This window comes from Seriola aureovittata, chromosome 7 (assembly GCF_021018895.1).
Source record: "Seriola aureovittata isolate HTS-2021-v1 ecotype China chromosome 7, ASM2101889v1, whole genome shotgun sequence".
NCBI lineage: Eukaryota > Metazoa > Chordata > Actinopteri > Carangiformes > Carangidae > Seriola > Seriola aureovittata.
Window position 1 is genome coordinate 20373150 of NC_079370.1, and position 22172 is coordinate 20395321.

The 22172-nt window shown below is 39.5% G+C and overlaps 1 protein-coding gene across 2 annotated transcripts; it reads right to left on the reverse strand.

Annotated features, from left to right (window-relative positions):
- Nucleotides 1-920: 920 nt before the first annotated feature.
- On the reverse strand, nt 921-5923 carry LOC130172949 (nuclear receptor coactivator 7). 2 transcript variants are annotated; one of them, XM_056381941.1, is made up of 7 exons: nt 5780-5923; nt 4707-4902; nt 3234-3386; nt 2938-3090; nt 2647-2742; nt 2292-2365; nt 921-2094 (listed from the first exon to the last, which is right to left on the reverse strand). In XM_056381941.1, the coding sequence occupies exons 1-7, from the start codon at nt 5803-5805 to the stop codon at nt 1956-1958; spliced, it is 837 nt and encodes a 278-aa protein (XP_056237916.1). In that variant the 5' UTR covers nt 5806-5923; the 3' UTR covers nt 921-1955. The 2 variants fall into 2 exon arrangements, with proteins under 2 accessions (XP_056237916.1, XP_056237917.1); XM_056381942.1 differs by lacking the exons at nt 4707-4902; nt 5780-5923 and adding an exon at nt 3641-4676.
- Between the last annotated feature and the right edge of the window lie 16249 nt (nt 5924-22172).

The following is a 22172-nucleotide window of genomic DNA, read 5'->3' on the forward strand; positions in this document are numbered from 1 at the left end:
AATCCCCTCCTACAGTGGTGTAGAGTACCTGCTGGAGAACCCACATCCCTGCGTCATTCGCTGCGGTTTTTCACCCTTTTCTATTGTATTTCAGGTCAACCTCCAAACTTTAAAGCTCTGTTATTGCTTCAGACTTATTTTTTGTTCTTGCTGGAAATGAGAAAAAAGCTTTATGAATCCTCATCCAATTTCTGTTGTCACAGATTTGAAGTCATGTTTAACTCCACCGACATCATGCAAAATACTACAACATACTATACAAAAATTAAAAGGAAACTTGTGAAGCAGGTCTATTCTACTCTCAAAAATACATTTGAATTACCTTACTAATTTTAATGTGGTCTCATTTTGGCCAAGATGCACGCTGCACTGTGCAGCTATATTGCTTGAAGCCCTGGGGTGTCTTGGCTCACTTTGTAACCCACCTGCATCTGCATCTGTTTCCACTGGGCCCAAAGTCATGCAGGTCAGGTGAAATAAAAACATTTAATTTGACAATAGGTGTGAAGGTGAAGAAGGTGTGACTGGCAATACGATAGACAGATGGCCTGCGTTTTAGTCAGTGCATTTTATTATGGATGATTCAATCACTGTATTGGATGAATGGACAACAACGTGAAACATAAAGCCTGCTGTATTGTTTAATCTTTTGTGTAAATATTTAATAGGAAATTGGTAGCTGTTCAACTTATCTTAATATATGCCTGTGTTTGTTCTGGTTGTACTTATTAGTCATATTGTAGCACAACTACACTGATGTAGATAATTGATTTTAGAGTCAAACAAATACGATGTGTCATATATACATATTTCTACCTGTTTTTCATTATTTTGAGTATGAAAAAACATCTTTCCTCCTCAATGAAAAAGCTGATGTTCATAGGTGAGGGTTTATTCATGACAAAATATGACTACTTAAATCAGTGTCACCTGGAAAGTTTTAATGTGGTTTCACAAAAACATTGGCAGTGCCAGCACTGCCTGACAGACTCTGATTTGCACACAAAGAAATGTAAAACAAACAGACACACAGGAACATTTTTCTTAAAAATACATTTAAATATATAGATAGTAAAGATGTAAAAGATTTCAAATGTTTCCTTAAAACAGTATCCATCTACACAAATGGGCAGGCAGGTGTTTCACTTTCAAAAAAATGAAGTGACAGTTAATGGCTGAGGTTCCTTCCAACACAAATGGCACACTTCACACATAATAAGTTGTTTATAGTGCAACTCTATACTTTTTATTTTTGAAGCTGAGTGGTTAGGCCTTCATCTGTTGGTGCAGAACATTCAAACCAGACCTCAAGTCAGACAAAAACTCAAAAGTACCATTAGAGGCCAGATAGGGCATTGTGGGTCCTATCAGGTTACAGTGTTTTTACCATAAATTAAATGTTTTATGACAGTTTATGTGTAAAATTTCACAAACAGATGTGGTTGTTAGACAGAAAATAATAATAATAAAAAAAAAAAAAAAACATTTCCTTAAAACCTGAATGTGCTTTCAGTAGTTGCAAACTTTTTATCCCACGGTGTTACACCTTGAACTCTGTATTATAATGCTCTCCATAACCAAAGGAGGGCATGGATGGCTTAAAGCTTCAGATGCCAGTTATGTACTGGGCTTAGCATGGAGCTACAGATGAATAGCCAGTAGTTTAAAGCAGCAGGACCCTGGATCACAGGATTTCATCGAGCCACTTCTCTTTAGTAGGCACAGATCAAACCGGTGCAAAGAGAAAGTCTGGCCCAAGAACCACGAGAACAGGCTTCACACTGTGTAAGCTAATCTCAGCCAGGTACACAGATGATACAGTAGCAACTGCTCTGTCAGGTTTTGTACAGTAGTGGCTAAACTGCATGTACTCCTTGAAGTCTTGAAGTTTTGTAACTCCAGACAATACTGTGGATTCTACTCTGTTTTTATATTGCCTTTTCAGATGTTCTCCCTCATTTCTGCACAGTCCAGACCTCGAGGTCTTGTACAATAAAGTCTTGCTGTGTGGAAAGTGGCGCGTTGTGGAAGGTGGGACAGGAGAAACTTGCACCATGGTACAGATCAGCATCCAGCCACAGAGCGAAGCCACCCCTATAGACAAGAAAAAATAACAGTTTAGCATCAAATCTTTTCGTGGTGATAACTGGCATTGTAATCTGTGATATCTCACAAGTAGCAAGTGATGTAATGACTTCATGGTCTTTTTATTACTTTATGACACTGACAGGTGTAACAGCTGCTTTTTCCTTTGGTGACCATGTCTATATTTCAATAACTGCATTACTTACTCTCCTCCTCCAATTTGCAGAGATTCCAAGTTGCCGCTCACAAAGTAGGAGTTCTCCCCGCTCCACCTGTACGCCTGGAGATATGCCAAATACAAGACATTAGAAACTAATACTCAGTGTCTAAATATGTGAAATCTTAGGCAACAAAAACTTTTTTTTATCCCTATATGAAACTTTTAACTTTCCTGAGATTGTGTTTAGTTTCTTAGACTAGAGAAATTAAATTCAATGTTTGAAAATTTTACTGTAAAGAAGACATTAAGTCTTTTCTTGTAATAAAAAAAAAGACACCTTGTGTCAGAGCTACTGCTAGACAAACTATAGGTAACTAAATAATGATCTATTCCACTCTTACCTGAAAGTCAGGGTTGAAGCTGAACAAGAAGGTTTCTCCGGTGCCATAGCAGTATTTACTGACTCTGAATGGATGTGATGAAAAAGCACCAAACACCTGAAAAGACCAAGGCAACGGTTATTGAAGTGGTCCCCACAGATATACCCTTAATCAAGGTATCACTTTGAATTTTTTTATGTTGTATTGTATTGTGTTTTTTCTATTTTATATAATAATAATAATGATAATTATTATTATTATTATTATTTCATTTCATTATTTGCCTTGTGGTTTAAAGAAGAAGATGCAAACCTTCTTGTGCATGTCTTTGATGACCAGCAGCACAGGACTATCCAGACCAGCCATATTCCTGTACAGTGTCTTCAGGCTGCTCCCATGGATGGCGGTGCTGTAGACAAGCTGCCATGGATAGCCCTGGGTCCTTGGTGGCATGTGAGCAGCGAGCTGTTGAAACATGAGTTGTTAATCAAAAAGATGTCAGACTGCCAGGTGTAAAAATAATGAGTCTAATTCATCGAGGCAAATCTTGCTGTAATTGAATTCATGCAAAACCACGCACTTAGATTGATGTGGCGGGTGTAACTTACTCGCTCCAGGTGGCGGTCATCCAGCAGCTGGCTGTGGTCGCTCAGGACAGGCAGAGCATCCTCACCTTCCTCCTGGTACTCAGGCTCCTCCGCCTCTGAGTCCTCCGAGCTGCTCAGACTCAGGCGGCGCTTGGGGTCCTTCACTGTGATAATCTGGAGGAAGACACAGGATGTAACAAGCCTCTTAGAAAACTATCAAACATTATTATTCTCACTCATGTAACTATTTCTGCTCCCCTGTAAAAACCCCCTACATTACACAGAGTCTTGGTCTGAAAGTGCACGTGTAAAATCCAAAGGGTAAACTAAATTGTACTAGTACGTGCAGGTTTATGGTTGTAAGAACAAAGTATCTTTAACTACATACATGCAGTAGCCGACATGATTACATGCTTCAGTGATCCTACCTCCACATAAGGCTCCATACAATCACTGGCAAAGTAAAGTACTTTCATATTTTCTGGCAGCAGCTTCATGACTCCTCTTTTCTCTGTCAGTTTCTGCACTCTTAACACGCTGGGTTGCATCCTTCGTTTTGTACCCTTCGTGTTACTTTCACTTTCGGCGTTTGAAACGTCATTGGTTAGAAACTTGTGTAGATGGATTTGCCATTGGTTAGATCGGGCACTGATGGGTTTCAGTTCTGATGAAATGAAGCGCGGGTTATTGATTCAAGGAGGGGGTTAAAGAAAGGATGTCCATTTATGGACATAGTGGGATTTCCCAGAACATCTGGGACAACAGCCAAGGACCCAGATCCCCCAGTTACTGTAATCGGGAAGGCTTGATCGGCCGGTCTCTGCACCCCTCCTGCCCTTTCTAATGAGCCAGGTCTACTTCCAACTGAAGAAGGAGGTGAGCAGCATTGTGTTGAATCATATTCTGCAGGCTATTTTTTATTGTGAAAAAATTAAAATGATCCTGTAAATCCTTTCCAATTATAGGAATTCAAACACTGTAAAATGTATTACATTTTCCAAAAGTTTCCATATGATGAGCACACCTCTCCTCTAGCGCCACCATCAGGCCTTTTCATTTCCATTTTGTTTTCCATTTCAACTTTTACAGCTGCTTTCTTTCTACTTGGTATGTAGCCAAGTTAGTTAATTTATTTTAATTGAAGAGGTTAGAGTATATTTAAGGTGTACAAGTATTAGAGAATGTTACAATTAAAATTATATCCAATCTGTAATGGGCTTCAGCACTTGTCTTGCATCAAATTCTGAATTCCACTTTATGCAGATTGTTGAATGCATGTCTGCACAGTGCTGTTTTCAGAGTTGGTGTGGACTGAGGTGGGGCCTAATGTGATATATCTTTTCATGGGTCCCAAAATCCCTGGTGGCACCTGTCTGTAACTGTTTTAACTGTAGAGCACTTATTGCCTTGACCTAATGATAAGCTACAGTCAAAGAGCCGCTGAGGGATTTTATGTCATCTCGAATCGCATGTGTGTGTTAGTGCGCTCCTTACCTCCCAGTTTTTAGCAGTGGCGTTGACAGGGTTGCTGAGGAGCTTGTTGATCACAGCCACCTTGTTCTTCTCTACGACCAGATAGCGGTTCTGATGCTTCTCTCTAATGAGGAGGCGGGGCTGGCGGTGCTTCTTGTTGCCTTTAGTGTAGATATCTGGTGACCATTGCACAAAGAAGGTGTAGAGGTGGTCAACCCTGCAGGGGCAAAGGGAGAAAAAGCAAATAAGAATCATATATTGTACCTAAACAGAGTGTTTATTCATATGGCCTGCTCTGCTTAAAAGGAATAGCTTTTAATATGAAATGGACTTCCACCACCAAACACCACTGCAGAGTTAAAACGTCTAAATAATATTAGAGCCTAAATAAAAGAAAAGCAGAAAAGCAAACGTAATGTCATCTTAAGTGGAATACAGTAAATCATTCTTATTCTCAAGGAGTGGTGTTGCTGCAATTTTAAAGCATTAATGACAATTGGCCCAATCGACAAACTGTAAGTCAAACAAATTCCAGTCCACAATGCTAGCTGTGGAAACATGACTCAACATGAACAGGATGGAAGTGATGCATTCCTTGAATATTTTATGAGTTGAACCATTCTGTCCTGAGGAACTCTGAAAGGGATTCATGGTATAAACCTACTTAGAATTTTGGGATGTCTGACTCAAATCAAGCCTCTGTCTTTTTCTTTCCCTCACTATCTCACTCTCTTCCTGTCAAACACACACTCTCCAACTCTTTGACCACCATAGATTAATTTGTCTTCTACTATTGAATGACCCCCCCCCCCCTTGCTTTCCTTGCATCTTTGTACTAATAAATACACTCAGCACCAAGAACACTAAGCACTTCCATCTGACTTTGAAAAAGGGTTATTTCCCATGCATTTGATGGGATTTGATTTCAGAGAAATACATTTAGAAGATTGGATTGAAAATCTTGTCAAAATTAAACAATCATTGCAATTCTAAGTTCATATTCTCTTGCAGCTAAATAACTCCAGATAACTCCACCATATTCAGGGACCAGCACAACAATGTTTAAAGCTGTCTTATTGATCTGTTTCACTTACTCTCCAACGCTGTAGGCAACTCCCATGGCTGACTGAAAATGAAGGTGTTGAAACTGGTAGGAGAAGGAGAGAGTAGATGGTTTGGAGGCTCAGTGCTGCACCAGCATGTCCACTCTGAGGCCCTGCCATCGGTGGCCTTTTATACCTGCGGATCAATCGCTGGGATAAGCCCCTTTAACCATAAACCCTCCCTTTCTCCCCTGACAGCTCTACATGGCCGGCACGTATTCACACAAGGATTTCACAACGGTGCCTGAAAGCCAAAGCTGGTAACATATTAACTTGACCTGCTCTCGGTCCCTGTCCTTAAGTTTGGCTGGAATTCTGTGTCAAGGCTGTAGATCAGTGACCGAATGAGGTGGCTTGATAGAAAGATAAAGGTCTGCATGTCTGTCAGTTTGATTGTCTTTTCATTGTGCCTTCTCATCTGTTTCTGTCTTTGCATCCCTTCAGTGGTGAGAAGTAAATTAATTCCATTTCCATTTCAGTGAACTCCGAGGTACTTGTGCTTTACCTGAGTGTCCCCATTCTCTGTGACTCCACCACTTCAAGGGGAAATATTGTCCTTTTTACTCCGCTCATCTTACAGCTACAGTCACGGTCACTTGCACATTATTATCTAAAAAACCTATGATCAGCATATAAAATCCGATGCATTGTCATACAGAACATGAAAGTACCTGAAGTAGTTAAAATGATGATGTCCATCTCAACCAGATACAACATTAAAATGCCCATTACATGTAAATGTGTCAGTAAAAACATTGTGTAATAATGATAATGAGCACAATTTCTTTTGATACTTTTAAGTAAATTTACTTTAACAAGTGAGATGTAGATGTATTGACTAAAGAGTTGTAGAGGTGAGGGCAGTTGGATTTTGTCATGTTTGGACTGAACCAGGCTTGCTGTTTGCCCCTGTTTTCAGTCTTTATGCTAAGATAAGCTAAACAGCTGCAAGCTTCAGGTACATACTGTATTTATCAAACAGAAATCTGAGTGGTATAAATCTTCTCAGAACAAACTCTCATCAAGAAAACTAAATGGTGTATAACCCAAAATATCAAGCTATTCATTTAAATATGATTTCCCAGGCCATTTACTGAGAAAGGAGTATTTTACACTGTGGTACTTCACATGTGGATTAAGTAAAAGTTGTGGATACTTTTTACACCATTATTTCTGTCTCTCACTTCTGTTTCTCTCTTTTCTTTTTTCTTTTCCTTGGGGGTTCCCTGTTTTTCTCGGTTTTCCCTTGAGAAATATAAAAGGGAAACTGACAACAACCCGCCTAAAAGGGAAATTTCTCTGCGCAGGATTGAAGAGTGTTTACGGAAATAGTTGTGGTATGACGTTAAGGCTTGGAGCAAGGATGTTATTCAATTTGGGAGTATTTGCAATTGTGCAATACAGCAACTGTCTATGACACATGCTACGGCAAGTATGTTTTATTCATTAATTGGTGCTCAGGGTCTGTGTTGTAGTATAGACATATTGTCATATTGTTGTTCAGGTTGCAGGTTTGATTACACACAATGCCATGGACGGTTATCTGCCTGAATTTATCTCTTGAGGCCTTTATCTTAACTGTCTCAACTCTTTCAGGATTTGTCTCAGGCTCAAGCCTTAATATCAAGATTTAATCAAAGCAGCGAACCTTGATTGGAGTGTTGACCATTTATAAATTATCAGTGTTCAATACTAATCATTCAGACTTGATCAGTTTCCAGTGTGGGCTATTATCTCTATAAAGTAATGCTCAAACAGAATCACAGAGTTGTTTGTTTATTCTGTCTGTGGTCATTGGGATTACTGGATAAACACAAATAAAAAAGACTCCTCAATGCTTCTGGATCTTCTGAACATGCTGATCTGTTGCATCAGTAATCCTGTTTGTGAGCTGCTTTGAGGCTTTTATTACCAAATAGCTTCACTTTCATCTCTAGATCTTTCTTCAGTCTTTTTGCTACTTCAGGAAATAATAATAATAATTTGACCCGTTCATGTAGTTATACAAATTCAAAATGTGCACAGTAAAACAGCTTCTTTAAAGCTAAAACAATTATAGCTATAATGATCCAGTTAAGTTACAAAATGATTGCTTATGATAATGGTCCCAGTACTCAAACACAGGTTTGTTCATGTTCCGATATCAGGTCAGGAAATTACAATAGGGACACTCTGGGGTCAACAGTCAGCTACAATGTTCTTACACAAGAGAAATAGTAAATAGATCAATTTGAGACAGTGTCCAGTCAGACACACAGGCAAGATCAATAGGCAAGCACACAGGCACACAGACATATAGATATACATGCTTAAAAAGACTTACATATGTGCAAACACCAGCGGCCGTGCATGCTCCCATACTCCAGCCTGATGCATGCATACGTGTCAGTCCAACGCATGAGTGCAGACACATGCATGTGTAGAAGAGTCACAGCTGATATTTTTTTTATGGGATTCATAATTTGAGGTTTATTTCTTCAATTAATGTACAATTCTACACAAAAACATTTCTATCCCTTTAAACGTGAGACAAATACTCAATATATCCTCTTTTCTTTTCTGTCATCATAGGGGACAGTGTCTGTATATATAAATAATAAATGGTAAATAAATTATATATATTGATATGTGTGATTGTATGATTTTTGTTGTTACTCTTTCTACAGCTGTGAAATTAAAGGGAATACAAAACTTAGGCATGAAATATGTTGAACTCATAACTGTAAAGCATGGTACAGTTTAACTACTTTTATCTGTGATAAAAAGCTTTTAAGTGACAAGATTGTGATGCAAACGTGGCTGAGATTCAGATTAAACTTGAACACAGACCGTTTTTAATCATTTGAGAAGTTCTCTTTTTAAGGCAGGATAGTGAGACAAAGTGATTAGGAGGCAATTGTTCGATTGCTATAAGTGGGAAATGTATTCCACTGTAACTGCAAACAAGTGGGTTCAACAAATGAATCAATAAGTTTCAGAAATCAGACCATTAGATATTTTTAGGTCTTGTCCCAGGGGCTCTGTGTCTCTGAGAAATAACGTGTGTATACAGTACATTTGCACATCATCTCTCTCACACACACACACACACACACACACACACACACACACACACACACACACACACACACACACACACACACACACACACACACACACAAAACACACACACACACACACACACACACACACACACACAAAACACACTTTCTTGGCAGTAAGTTGTGGCATGAGTATGCAGAGCCGTTACTGCTTCACCTCTCCCCCAATTCTTGTAAATCCATTCCGCACCATTCATGCACTCTTCCAAACTACCATGGGAAAAACCTCCATGAGCTGGTTTACTCAATTGTGTGCATTTGAAATCAGGCATGCAGGCACACATGCACGTAAACTGCCATTACTCTGCAGGATGACATATGTCTTGTTTACTCCTGCAGGCGTTCTGGTTTTGGAGCCTTGAATGTCATTGTATTTTGTTTTGACAACTTGTAGCTGCAGGTTGAGCTACTCTGAAACCCAGTGTTTCCAGTAAGTGTGTCTCTGCAACACAACAGTTATGCGTGAGCAAGCAGGAGGAGCTTGGCGGCTTTTCAGACATCTCCAGCCAAGGTGACCATAACTGGTAGATAAACCAAAGACTTATTGTTTTAGTGTTTTGGTGCAGTAAGATGCCTCATGGGTCCCAGTGTACTTCTGCAGGACCATTGTCTTGCCACGGATATTTAACAAAAGATCATGTATGTATGTATGTATGTATGTATGTATATTGTGTTGAAATAATCTTTAAGGTTTCATGTCAGTGAAAATTAATAACATCACATACACACTTGCTCAAATGAAACTTTCAGTTAGTAATTATGGAAAATGACACATGGGTAAATCATATAATACTCAAGTCCCAAAGTAGCCTTTAGTATGTAAAGTATCTTTATGGCTGTAAAAAAAAATTAGATCAGTCCGTACTTAAACCACATAGGAAAAAAGAAAAACCAGCACAAGTAGGTTGCAGAATTTGAAAACATGATACAACCTCATTAACATCAACTTCCTTTTCTTCAGTTCAAGAGTAGATGACCTTGTCTAGCACCTCTGTGATTTCCTTAGAGGGTTAGAGTTTTCCAAAACTGCAGTGAAACCAGACTAACAGCACAGCTCATGTCTTTCTTTCTGTGGTTGATGCTCACTCCCACTGTATGTTATCTGTCGGAGCAAGATGATTTTACACCTGGGTTCCACATTCAAGTGTGTGAGGCGATACACATTCCTATTGTCAATTTGTTTCGCTGATAAACAGTTGGTAACAGCAAAAGAAATGCAGCAACGTGCAGGAAAAGGCAGTGAAGGCAAGTAAACATGGATGTTAACAAATTTTGTAACAAAATAAATCAAATTGGTATAATAATCACAAACCACGATTGAAAAGCTTTGCATATTTTTTTACAGAATTGTTATCAAAATCCAAAGGATATTATTTTTGAGCTTGTGCTTTAATCATATTTTTTCATATAAATATCCATCTTTACAACAATAACTTGTGTGTTTCTGGAGTCACTATGAAGCTGAACTGAAGCAGTGAAGAGGTCATTTAAAGTAACATGACCACAGGATGAACCTTGTAGGGGCATTGATTTTCAGCCATCCAAAAGTCTGTTTGAGGTTATTGCTAAAACCCACGAAGTGAATGCATGTGTGTAGGCACAGGATGTGTGTTTGTGCGCATGCTTGGGCGTGTGTGTGTGTGTGTGTGTGTGTGTGTGTGTGTGTGTGTTTGTGTGTGTGTGTTGCTGGGCCATGCCTAATTTCTGTTTATGACCATATATTTATGTGTAAGATATCCTCAATGTGCATGCAAGTCAACAGTGTACGTGTCTAAATGATAATGAAACAGGACTGGACATTTGTCAATCAATTAAGAGAGCATGGCCACGGTTCACAAAAAGGTTACAGGTGAAAGTGTATCAGCTTGGGAGGCCTGCTGGATCAGTTTTACATGTGAATATCCATACTATACAAAACTGTAATCTGTAACTGTAAAAGATGATTCAGATCAACAGACCCAAACCGATAAAGCCAGGTTAAATCAATCACTCCCCTCAAGATTTTCTACATTGCTATTTTTCAGTGTGATTATACATTGTGCTAAAAAAAAAAAAATAGAAAAACTAATGCTTCAGGCAGATATCTGGTGGCCTTGATTTCAAACTCAGTTGTAGAATGCAAAGTGTAAAAGGTGATTTTAATCCGCGTCTCTCCAGCAAACTGGTGGATTTGGCTTCAGTGTAAAAAGGGCAGTTTTGAAACACAGACTTGTATTAAACCAGATTAAGATTTAAGGACAACTCGAGCTGTCCCCGAGTCTATAAGGTTGGCTATAACTTGTTTTGTTTTTGATGTAAAAATGGTGTGTTTGTCCAAATCCCCTTCAGTGGGTGTCCTGTCTCTATTTGGTTGTGATTAGTCATAGACCCTTCCCCAATGGCAGGTCGTTGGGAAGTATTAGTGCGCGAAAGCAGGTTAATGCAATTATGCTTTTGTTCTTTTTTTGTCTGCATGCTGAGAAGCCAAATCTCAGCGCTCACAGAACTGGTTTAGACTGGATACAGCACTGCTTAGTGTGTGTGTGTGTGTGTGTGAGTGTGTGTGTGTGTGTGTGTGTGTGTGTGTGTGTGTGTGTGTGTGTGTGTGTGTGTGTGTGTGTGTGTGTGTGTGTGTGTGTGTGTGTGTGTGTGTGTGTTTGCTTGGGACAAGAATATACAGTATCAATACAAAGTGTAAGCTTACCGGACATGCAGTTTGGAAACTTATACTGTGTATGGGACCAATACTCATTGTCTTACTCTCTGTTCCTTCCCCTCCTCTCTCACCCAGTTGTAACCCCTGTGAGGCAAACTGCTTAGCTAGCACTCTGTTCCCAGGGGCATTTAACTTTAAATGCCATTTAGTGACACACTGCTGCAATGTGTATAGCAGCAGGTAGTAAAGGACTGATTTAAGCCTGATGACAGTGTAATAGCTCTCACTGTGCTGTGTCAGTGAGGGTTAATCAGTGATGTTTCAGAGACAGTAAGGGTTCCATTGACCCAAATACAGGACAAGAGTCATTGTGGGTAACAGAGGTTAAGAAAGAGCACAAGTGAGCACTTTCTAACATGTTCAAGAAGAAGCCATAATGGAACTTCCTCTACAGTTGCGGCCTCGATTCAAGGGAAACTGAGTGGGTTCAAGATGAAACAAGGGTTTTGCCAGGAAATAAACACCATTAACTCCACCATTGAGCTTATACTCGCACACCTGTTTGTTTGTTTGTTTGTTTGTTGTTTGTTTGTTTGTTTGTCCACAAGATTACGCTGAAAGTTTTCAAAACTCTTTGATTACCTCTTAACTTTTTATTTAGATCAACCAACAGGTGATAATTTTAATTTGTCCAATATTATCATCAGCCTCAGCTCAACTTAGTGCATAATTAGAGGCAGTATGGGACATATTTTCAGGAGATTTACGTGTTTGTTCCTACAGTTTACTTAGACAAGACATCAATGATTGCCAAGGTTGGAGACTTACAGCACTTCTCATTTTCAGTGTTTTATAAAGATTTGTAGCCTTATCTGTCTCCAGGAGCTGTCACAGCAAGAAAGACAATATTCATCTTTGTTATCACCTCTGAGCTCATAAGTCTGACTGCTGTCTGTATTAAAATCAAGGTTTTAAAAAAAGTATGTTGTATCATAATGTCAGTTTAACTGACTCTGGTGGTCTGCCAAAACCAACCTGACTGGCAGCAAACTGAACCACAGTCACCTCTGCACTTCAGACCAGAGTTGCTTTTACACAGCAACAGCAAATGCTAGTGTCATAACCGCTGTCCATTTTACTGCTGCTCTGCAGACTTCTATGAAGTGAACTGCCATAAAACTATATAAAGATGGGTCTTTATATAAATAGATGGCCCAGTGACAGCACAAAAAAGAAATGCAAAAAGCCGATAACAAATATAAAAAATTAAAAAAGATAAGCAACAGATAATAATAATATAGTATAGTAATGTACAATAGATGTCAAAATATGTCAAACATAAAGAATATTGCAAAGACGCTGTGTGCTTAGTTTTGCACATAGTGAGTTCGTCAGTTATGGTATTTGTGGTCTACAGCAGCAGGAAGGAAAGACCTGTGGTATCTCTCTTTCACACAGTCTGTCGCTGAAGGAGCTGCTCCTTGCTGTCAAAGTGTCCTGCATGGGGTAGCAGAGCACAGCATAGAAAATGGCAGAACAGAGCCAGAACTGTTCCTTGCTCCCGTGCTGCAGACAACCCTGTCACACACACACAATCCTGTATCTTCACATACTGTGGTCGGTCGGTGAGGTAGTCGAGGATCCATGCAGTTAGGTGGTCCACTACTGTGTACTCCAGCTTGGAGCATGGGTTGGTTTTCAAAGCACTGGAGAAGTCAAAGAACATGATTCTCACAGTACTCCCGGCCTTTTCCAGTAAGAGAGAGGGATCTATGTATCATCTACCCCAATGCCAGACGGCAAACTGTAGCGGGTCCATCCATGGGCTCACCAGGAAGTGAAGATGGACAGAGACCAGCCTCTCCAGGGTCTTCATTAGGCAGGATGTCAGTGCCACTGGCCTGTAGCTGTTGAGATCCTTGTGGTACAGGGTCTTTGGCACTGGTACCATGCAGGATGTTTTCCAAAGCTTTGGCACTCTCCCCAGCTTCAGGCTCAGGTTTAGGATATGCGCAATATCCTGCACAGGTCTGTGCAGGATTTGAGGAGCCTTGAGCTGATGGCATCTGGACCAGCAGTCTTTTTCGCCTTGATCCTCCTGAGTTCTCTCCTCACCTGGTTTGTTGGAGATGGGTGGCTGTGTGGTGGAGATTGTGGATGTCGGTGAAGGGCAGTCAACGGAGAACTGGAATAAGACTTAAGTTCTGGGGAGTCTTATACCCCCCAAAAAAGTCCCTGCTTGGGGGTAGTACTTTCTGAAGCTTCAGAAAATGTCTGGGTTGTCCAGGCTTTGTTGTCCATTTTAGCTTCAGATGTCGTCTTCTCACTGTATTGTTATACATTGAAATGACAGAGACTGTCCTCCAGTGAAAAATGACACCAGAGGTCGTCTGTGCAAACAGCTTATTACGACCTAAAGTTATGTTGTATTGTTAGTCAACCTCTAGGGGCCGTAGCAGTTGTGACAGGAGCAAAGGAGGAAGCCAGGCTACGTAGTGTATAGAGCGAGAAAGCCCACTTTAGGATCGGGATGTGGTCGATGGACTTTAACACAGGTAACCAATAATCAACGTTGTGTTTGTTTGTTTTTTTATCCATGACTTTCGTAAATTTGTAAAATGGCATCGCTCATTTTTCCAGTCAGACGTGTAAAACATAACAAAGTTCATCCTAATTTGTTTCCATGCTTAAAGTTAACTCAGTGGTTTCAGTGACCTGTCAGTTCTTCCTGCCCCGCTGCCAGCTCACGTGTTACGCATACAGCACACTGGCATGATTTCAGTCCAGATCTGAGGTCAATGGCACTGACCCATTTCTGCTCTACACGCAGAGACGACTTTGACTTAGACAGAGGTTTGCGAGAAGGTTGTAGTGCTTTTTCTCAGTTTAAACTCATAAATGCTTATCAGAGGTATAGTATCTTTGTGTAAAAACCAAGTTAGAAAGAGTTTCATTGCAAAGTTCAACCTGGGTCTTGGATGAGTTGCAGCTCTGCACAGGATCTTTTCAGGAGACCTTAGTATGTACGTGTAAATACAACTATGCAGTACCCTGTTTGTTAGAGGTCCCATATTTTACACTTTTCCAATGTTTTATATGAAGTGTTGACATCCATAAGAAGATATATTTCTGGTTTTAAGTAGCAAAAACCATCAGAATGTAATAACATCTTTCTCAGGCTTCTCTCTGGCGCTCTAGCAACAGCAGGTCAGCGAGCCAATCAGAAGAGAGACTCTGAGCCTCACTTCTGATTGGCTGACTGTTTTCTGAGTGATCTAATAAAAAATAAAGCAGATTTCAGGCAAACACTCAGAGAAATAAATCCTGCAAGGTTGGACAGTCAGCCCAGGTGGGCCGGGCTTGGGGCCGGGTTTGGAACATGGCAAACTTGCAGAAGTCTTGACAGCACCGTTTCTAAATACAGGCTGTGTGCATTTCTCTGTAGACTGAGTGCTGTGATACTTTCACAGAATTATAATAGAACCTAGACCTGCTTTATAATAAAAAAAAAGACATGAAAATTTCATTTTATACAATATGGGACCTTTAATGAAGATGTATGTCTACTGGAGATTATTCAACCATCTGAAGATTAACCAATAAAAATCCAGTTCAAACATCAAATTAAACCAAAATGGTACACTAAAAACTGTGCAGGACAAGAGTACAGAAATGTATTTGTGCAGAATCCAACACTGATAGACTTAAAATGTTTTGTTAATATTCTACCAAGCGTAACTGAGATTAGCTGATGTGGCAGTATTTATTTTGAAGGACACTTGGAATATTGGAAAAAAATGTGACTTAGTGACTCTCAGTTTTACAAGTAAAGGTGAGATTGCAGCATGTGAAAAAAGTTAATATCCTGTTTGGTTCTAGAGAAGCTTTTTAAGTCAGGGAACGTTACTCAACTGACATCATTTACTGTAGGTAATATGTATCAATATAAATTCAATTAATGAACTACATTTTAATTGATAAACAAATAAACTGAATAAAATTAACATAAAATGTACATTAATATGTGATGGTTATGTTTATCTGTTCTATTGTAATAAATAAACATAGACATAAAACTTTACTATATGATATATGTTTAATGTATATCTGATGCATGATGATTTTTTTTAGCAGTATCACTTAATTGCACAGTGGTAGGTTGTAAAAAAAAAAATTAAAAAACTGTGGCCACATAAGATACCGCTTAAGGAAATGCGGTAAGTGTTTCAATCTGTTTCCTTTATTGGAAAACAAAAAAAAAATACAAAGCAGTTTGCAACAGGCAACCCAGCATGAACCCTAAACATCCTGATGTTTATATGATGGTATATCAGCACTTTGACAGGAAGAGCATAGGTGTAAATAATAGAATGAATGATGGCTGGATCCCATTTAGGGGCTCCAGTTTCAGGGTCCGGGTATTGTTCCTTCTGGTTCATTGCCACACCGTTGTGGCTTACTGGGATCCCTGAACAGAACAGAGCTATCCATTATTAATGTTATTAATAACACTTGTGCATGCAGTGAAAAAGGGCTATTTTGCAAGTTGAATTATGGAAATGTGCAACCCATAAAACATTAAGAATTATCCAATATGATGGCTGCTGCTGCTGCCACCACAAGTGGGCAGTAAACTACATGATGAATGCACACAGGCAATATCAGAATGCTGTAGGGCTGCTCGATTATGGCAAAAATCATAATCATAATCATAATTATCATTATTAACTCGTTGACTTTGGAAAAACCACACATTCATTGAACAATATACTGAACTAAAAAAAGCTTTGTCTTTTTAAGTGGATAGATAGATAGATAGATAGATAGATAGATAGATAGATAGATAGATAGATAGATAGATAGATAGATAGATAGATAGATAGATAGATAGATAGATAGATAGATAGATAGATAGATAGATAGATAGATAGATAGATAGATAGATAGATAGATAGATAGAAAGTATATTTAAGGAATTGTGTTATAGATGGAACAGATGTAGTTTATCTTTACTATAATTACTGTGCCAATGTACCTTACAGGATAGGGTCACAATTTCATGTCTGAAGTTAATTATACTCAAAACAACTAATTAGATTATTTAATTTTTCTTAGAAAAATGAAAGTTGAACTTGTTATTACTTAAAAATTATTAAAATCTATTTGGACAACATTTGTTATCATTGATATTCACATGTTAAGCTTGTAAATTCCCACCATCACTGTGGAATTTATACTTTATGTGCTATCTTTTTGACATCTTGATCTCTGTGGCATAAAACATTTTAATTCAATATTTCTTTTGGCATTAGCATTTGTCTGCATTTAAAGTTTTTAAAATCAAATGAGCTCCATTGCTGGATTTAGTGGGTGAAGAGCTGTGCATGAAACTCAGATGATGTTTGGAGGATCGATGAGGGCCTCTGCTGGAAAGAAGAAGTAATGCACAACACAGTGAATGAAGCAGAACACCATTTTATCACTCTTTAAAATGGGAAACCTTAACTGGTCCCAGCCAAACACTCGATAATAATGGATATATTCTGTGCAGGTGATTCAAATATATGGAGTTAAGCAGTATTTCCAAACTTAATGTAACTGTAAAGCTTATTTCACTGTCACTCTTCAAATAAATGTTTTCTAGAATTGTCAGTTTAGCTCTACCTGACTGTACAGCCATTCACACCCATTTCCTGCAGTGAAGTGGCAGGTGAGTGGAGGTTAGAGAGAAGCCAGGGTTTGAATATCTCTCTCTAGCTTTCTTTTTTCATCATTGTTTCTTGCTTCACTCTACGACGGCTGGCTTTTCACCCTGCCCCCCAATGTGGCCGTTCAGATTAGCAATAAACACTTTTGCCTTCGAACATGGTTGGACAGCATGTTGTATAAACGGTTTCTTTTCAAGAATACCCCGGCCCTTCCAGGCATCATTGAAAAATGATAAACAAACTTGTGGGGACCATGTGACTTACTCCTAGTCTCTGTGTGTAAAAATAACTTTTAAGTTTAGAAACCAGAATGTGTTAGTTCATTTAAATGTTAGGATCATATTCATTGATTTGGAGTGGTGTCATATACAAGGTTTTATTAATTGTTTGTGGTTTTATCTTTAGCTGTCCAACCATTACCAACAAGGAAATAAAAAAATATTAAGAAAGTAAAAGATCCCATTGTGTATAACTGTAATAAATTACATGCAGTTACAAAAATTATGATTAGAAAAAGTTGATTTTAAAAGCTTTTCAGGGCCCAGACTGAAAGTGAGTCCAATGTCACCCCTGTTAAACTTAATCTATGCTTCTCTTCTAGGTGGATACAAATGAAATACAACAAATACAGACTGTATGTTTCCCCAGTCACACAAGTTACTTACAAGTTACAAAAGTCTCATGCACTTCATTCTATTACCACCCCACACCGGACAGTGGTCCCATTTAATGAGACATGTATTTCATTTGCGTATTGCACATTTGGTGTTTTTGATTCCAGCCTTAAAAATATTGTTGATATGTAATGTGTAATACATGAAGTGTTCACCTCTGCTAAAAGCTGTTTCAGTCAGGAAGTAGTTGAGAAACTCAGGAGACACGGAAACTTGGCTCTTGGGTCTTATGCAACATCATAACTGTCTCAGAACAGTAGAAGCTGAGTTGAGGGCAGCTTGACAAGCACACTTTGTCACACAAAACAATGCTGCTCTGATCTACGCGTGACAAGCTCCAGCAGTACAGGACTGTGGGTGTGTGGGTGTGTCTGTGGGCCATGGTGTTGGCGTATGTGTGTTTGCCCTTCAGTTATCCTCGTAAACAAGAAAGTCAAGAACACCCAATTTGTGACGCTAGCTCTCTTTTCCAATCCTAAACTGACACACAAATAAATAATAGACCGCTAGACAGCAACTACTGAAGCATCAAAGTATTTGTCAAGTATTAAGATACTTTGTTGTGTATTAAAAATATTTTGCTGTCGTTAATATAACATTTAATATTGTGTAAACAAGCTCACGCCCTGAGAAACCGATCATATTGTGGTGCTAATTCAGAGAATGTAGGCCTACTCAGGTACATGCAATCAAACTGACATGTGAACAGCTGTGTTCAATTAAGCTCTCGCTATTTCAGCAGCAGCAGAAGCGTCAGCCCTCGTGTTCAGTGCACCTCAGCAAGGCCATAAACATAGTGACTTAGCGCTGTAACTATGTGCTTCAACCCCATTCCTGTGGTCACTGGCATACGTACAAAAGCATAATAATGCAATAGGCAAAGAAACCTGGCTAATCTCAGGCCACTGCCACAAACCCTCCAACTGAAAGCGATGTGTCAAAACTTCTTACCAGTAGTTGCCAGAGCCAGACAGCCAGAGCTGCAGGTGGGTCTTCACTTCTTATTTTGGTGGATCAGCAGCCTTTGATACAGTGAACCACTCGCATGCCTTTTCATATTGCCACTATATTGTTGACACACCAATCTCCTGTTGACCCATCCATCCACCACAACCTCCTCCTACAGTTACCGTTCACTTTTTACTTACAGTTACTGTTTGATGACCAGCTCTCTTTCTCCAACCATTTTGCATCCATCTCCATCTCATGCCACTTTGCTCTTTGTGACATCAGAAAAATCAGGCCTTATGTGAGTCAGCACATCACCCAGCTCTTAGTCCAGGTCATGGTTATCTCTTCACTGCAATCACTCCAATGCTCTTCTGGTGGGCCTTCCTTTGTGCACAATGAAAACCTTGCAGATGGTCCAGAATGTTGCACCCCCTCTCATCTTCCATCCGCCCAAAAAGGCACATGTCACTCCACTATTCATCGACCTACACTGGCTACCCTGAATCAAATTCAAGTCACTAATGTTTGCCTTCAGAATGACTTCTGGGTCTGTTCCCATCTACTTAAATCAATCATCTAGGCTTATGCTCCCTTTCAGCCACTGTGTTCCTCCAAGGAATGTCGTCTGGTATTGCCATCCCTGCACACAAGGCAATCTCAGTCCAGACTGTTCTCATCTGTGGTTCCCCGATTGTGGGATGAGCTACCGAATTTTATCAGAGCAGAGGCCGCCCTCTCTATCTTTCACAATGTCTTGAAAACTCATCTCTTCCAAGAGCACCGTCATTCTTAAAACCCTAACATGTCTAACTAGCACTTACTATGCACTTTTGGTGCACTTCCTTGTACAACCCCCCTTGATACTACTGTAACAGGCGGAAACTGCCTGTGTCGGTTCTATCCCAAGCGCTACTCAGGAGTAAACCACACCCACCCAAATATGCCAACACGCCAAACAGTCTCTTTTTATTTATATCAAGAGGGTTTTAAAAAGTCTAGTTTGGAGAAGGGGGGGGGGGGGGTAGATGGGCACAGGTGCGTTCAACCATCCAGGCAGGAAGGGGGAATCATTGGTTAGAAGGGCTCCAGCACAGATGGTCCTCTCTCTCTCTCTCTCTCTCTCTCTCTCTCTCTCTCTCTCTCTCTCCTCTCTCTCTCTCTCTCTCTCTCTCTCTCTCTCTCTCTCTCTCTCTCCTCTCTCTCTCTCTCTCTCTCTCTCTCTCTCTCTCTCTCTCTCCTCTCTCTCTCTCTCTCTCTCTCTGAGAGGCCTCCTTGCTCCTTCTGCAATCTCCCCGTCCTCTTGTGGTCTGATACCTGCAGACCACAAGAGGCCTCATAAACTGAAGTTTATGAGGCATTTAGCTCCCAAGACACATCTCTCTTACATTTGATCTCAGAACAGCGTTCTGTTCCATGAAAGCCATGAATGGTCTTTCATTTTTCCTTCCCCTCTCTCCTGCTGGTCATGTACTTTGTGACTCTGTGACCAGTAAAGGGTGTTTGTTGTCGTTCTGACCCTGGCCAAAACAAAAGAGAGAGACACCATAGTTACGATTAATAAAGAATATTTTTATCACACTAGATCAGACCAAATTAAGATGCCAAATTAAACCTTCTCAGTATGAGTTGCGTGGTGTCCGCGATTGATGTATGTGAGTGCGGTTGTGGTAAGAACTAATTAAACTAATTAATTGGCATCCAGGACTCCCTGGAACACATGCTACAGATGTTCCAGATACACCAATCAGCTGCAGACAAAGAGGCAACCCAGTAAAAGGACCCAAAGCCTAAGAGGACCCCAGGGGTCATCACAGATATTTTCATGATGGCAGGCCAGACACTTCTGTAGCTCAACTCTTCAATTTTCAGCTTCTTGCAGTGAGCTGCTATTTTTTTACTGATTTTTTTGACAGCTGTGTTTTTAGTTCAACCATAAATCTCCGGGGTGTGATCTCTGACAGCACCAACCACCAGAAATACAGCATTCCTTCATGTTTTCATGCCTATGGTCACGGGCCATTTCCTGTTTTGTTTTCCTTGACATCAGAAACAAGCATTAATAACAAAATAATAATGACACCCAGTCAAGGTACGCAAGGTGTCATTTTTTATTATGCTGTAATTGTCATTATATTCTGATGTGCTCAAAAGGAAGTCCAGTGTGGTAGAAATATAATAATAACAGTAATAATAATAATTGATTCATCATAAAACCCTTACATTCCAGGCCAGAACAGTGATACCTATAGTACGTTTGCAAATGCATTGCACCTTTACTTTTACTTTGCTTTACCTTCCTGTAGTATTTTTTTCTGTATTTACTGTTTTTCTTTCTCAAGACGAATATTTTATGTCAGTAAATAGTGTATCATACACTTTCTCTATATATATTTCAAGCATCTTGGATAAACAAGATTCCTTCAGGATGAAAAGGCTTTATTTTGTTTCGAAAAACTACTGTGAGAAGTGATGATGACTGTGACTGACTGAAATTCTCTCACTTGCTCTCTCTCTCTCCCTCCCTCTCTCTCTCTCTATGTGGCTTTTCATGTCTCCTGTACAGGGTTCATGACGAAGTCCGACAGGAAAGCAGGTAATTGTTTTATGCTATAAGTATGGTTATTCCAGTAGTACCAGTAGCTCTGGAAATTCCCTCTCATGTTTTTCTCATGTTATTTCCTGGTTTTATGTGACACTGATGGATCTCTCGTTTCCAGAAAATGTCAGCTCAGGAGGAAGTTCTCTTTTGTCAGGAGAAGATCATTAAATTCTTCAGTGAATTCTATTATTTGCAGAAAATTCCCAATTTGAAAAAAATTAATTTTGAGACATTTGAATATATTTAAACGACATGACATTAAGGACTGTGTCATACATAGGGGGTGAGGGGGTCATTCAAAAACATTGTCTCGGGACATAAGAGGCTATCGCACAAAAAAGACGTCAATCTTTATTATAATTATTTTTAGATAATAATCATTTTGTGGAAGAAAACTTTATAACCTGATTTGTGCACTTCTTTCTGACACCAGCACCGAGAAAAATTTGTTGACTTAACGACCTCAACTTTAGCTGTTCTGATTTTTCATCAGATGATAGAGTTTAAAGACAAGAAGACTTTAAAGTGCGCAGACAGAAATGTAAGTTTCAACTTCTACATTTTCATGACAACTGGCCAAACGACATTTGCTGATTAAGATCATATGATATGATCGAAATTTCCACGGTAGCTACTAAATGTGCCTTGAGGTGAGATAAGATTTGCCAACTACTTTTCTAAGGTCAAGAATGATCTTTTGAAACTCTGCTTTAGCG

Coding starts and splice junctions, on each gene's coding strand:
- LOC130172949 (XM_056381941.1), bottom strand. CDS start 5,805: ATGGGAGTTGCCTACAGCGTTGGAGA. Junction 2,366..2,646: donor GCTTCAACCCTGACTTTCAG/GTAAGAGTGGAA, acceptor GCATATCTCCAG/GCGTACAGGTGGAGCGGGGA. Junction 2,095..2,291: donor CTGCAAATTGGAGGAGGAGA/GTAAGTAATGCA, acceptor TCTTGTCTATAG/GGGTGGCTTCGCTCTGTGGC.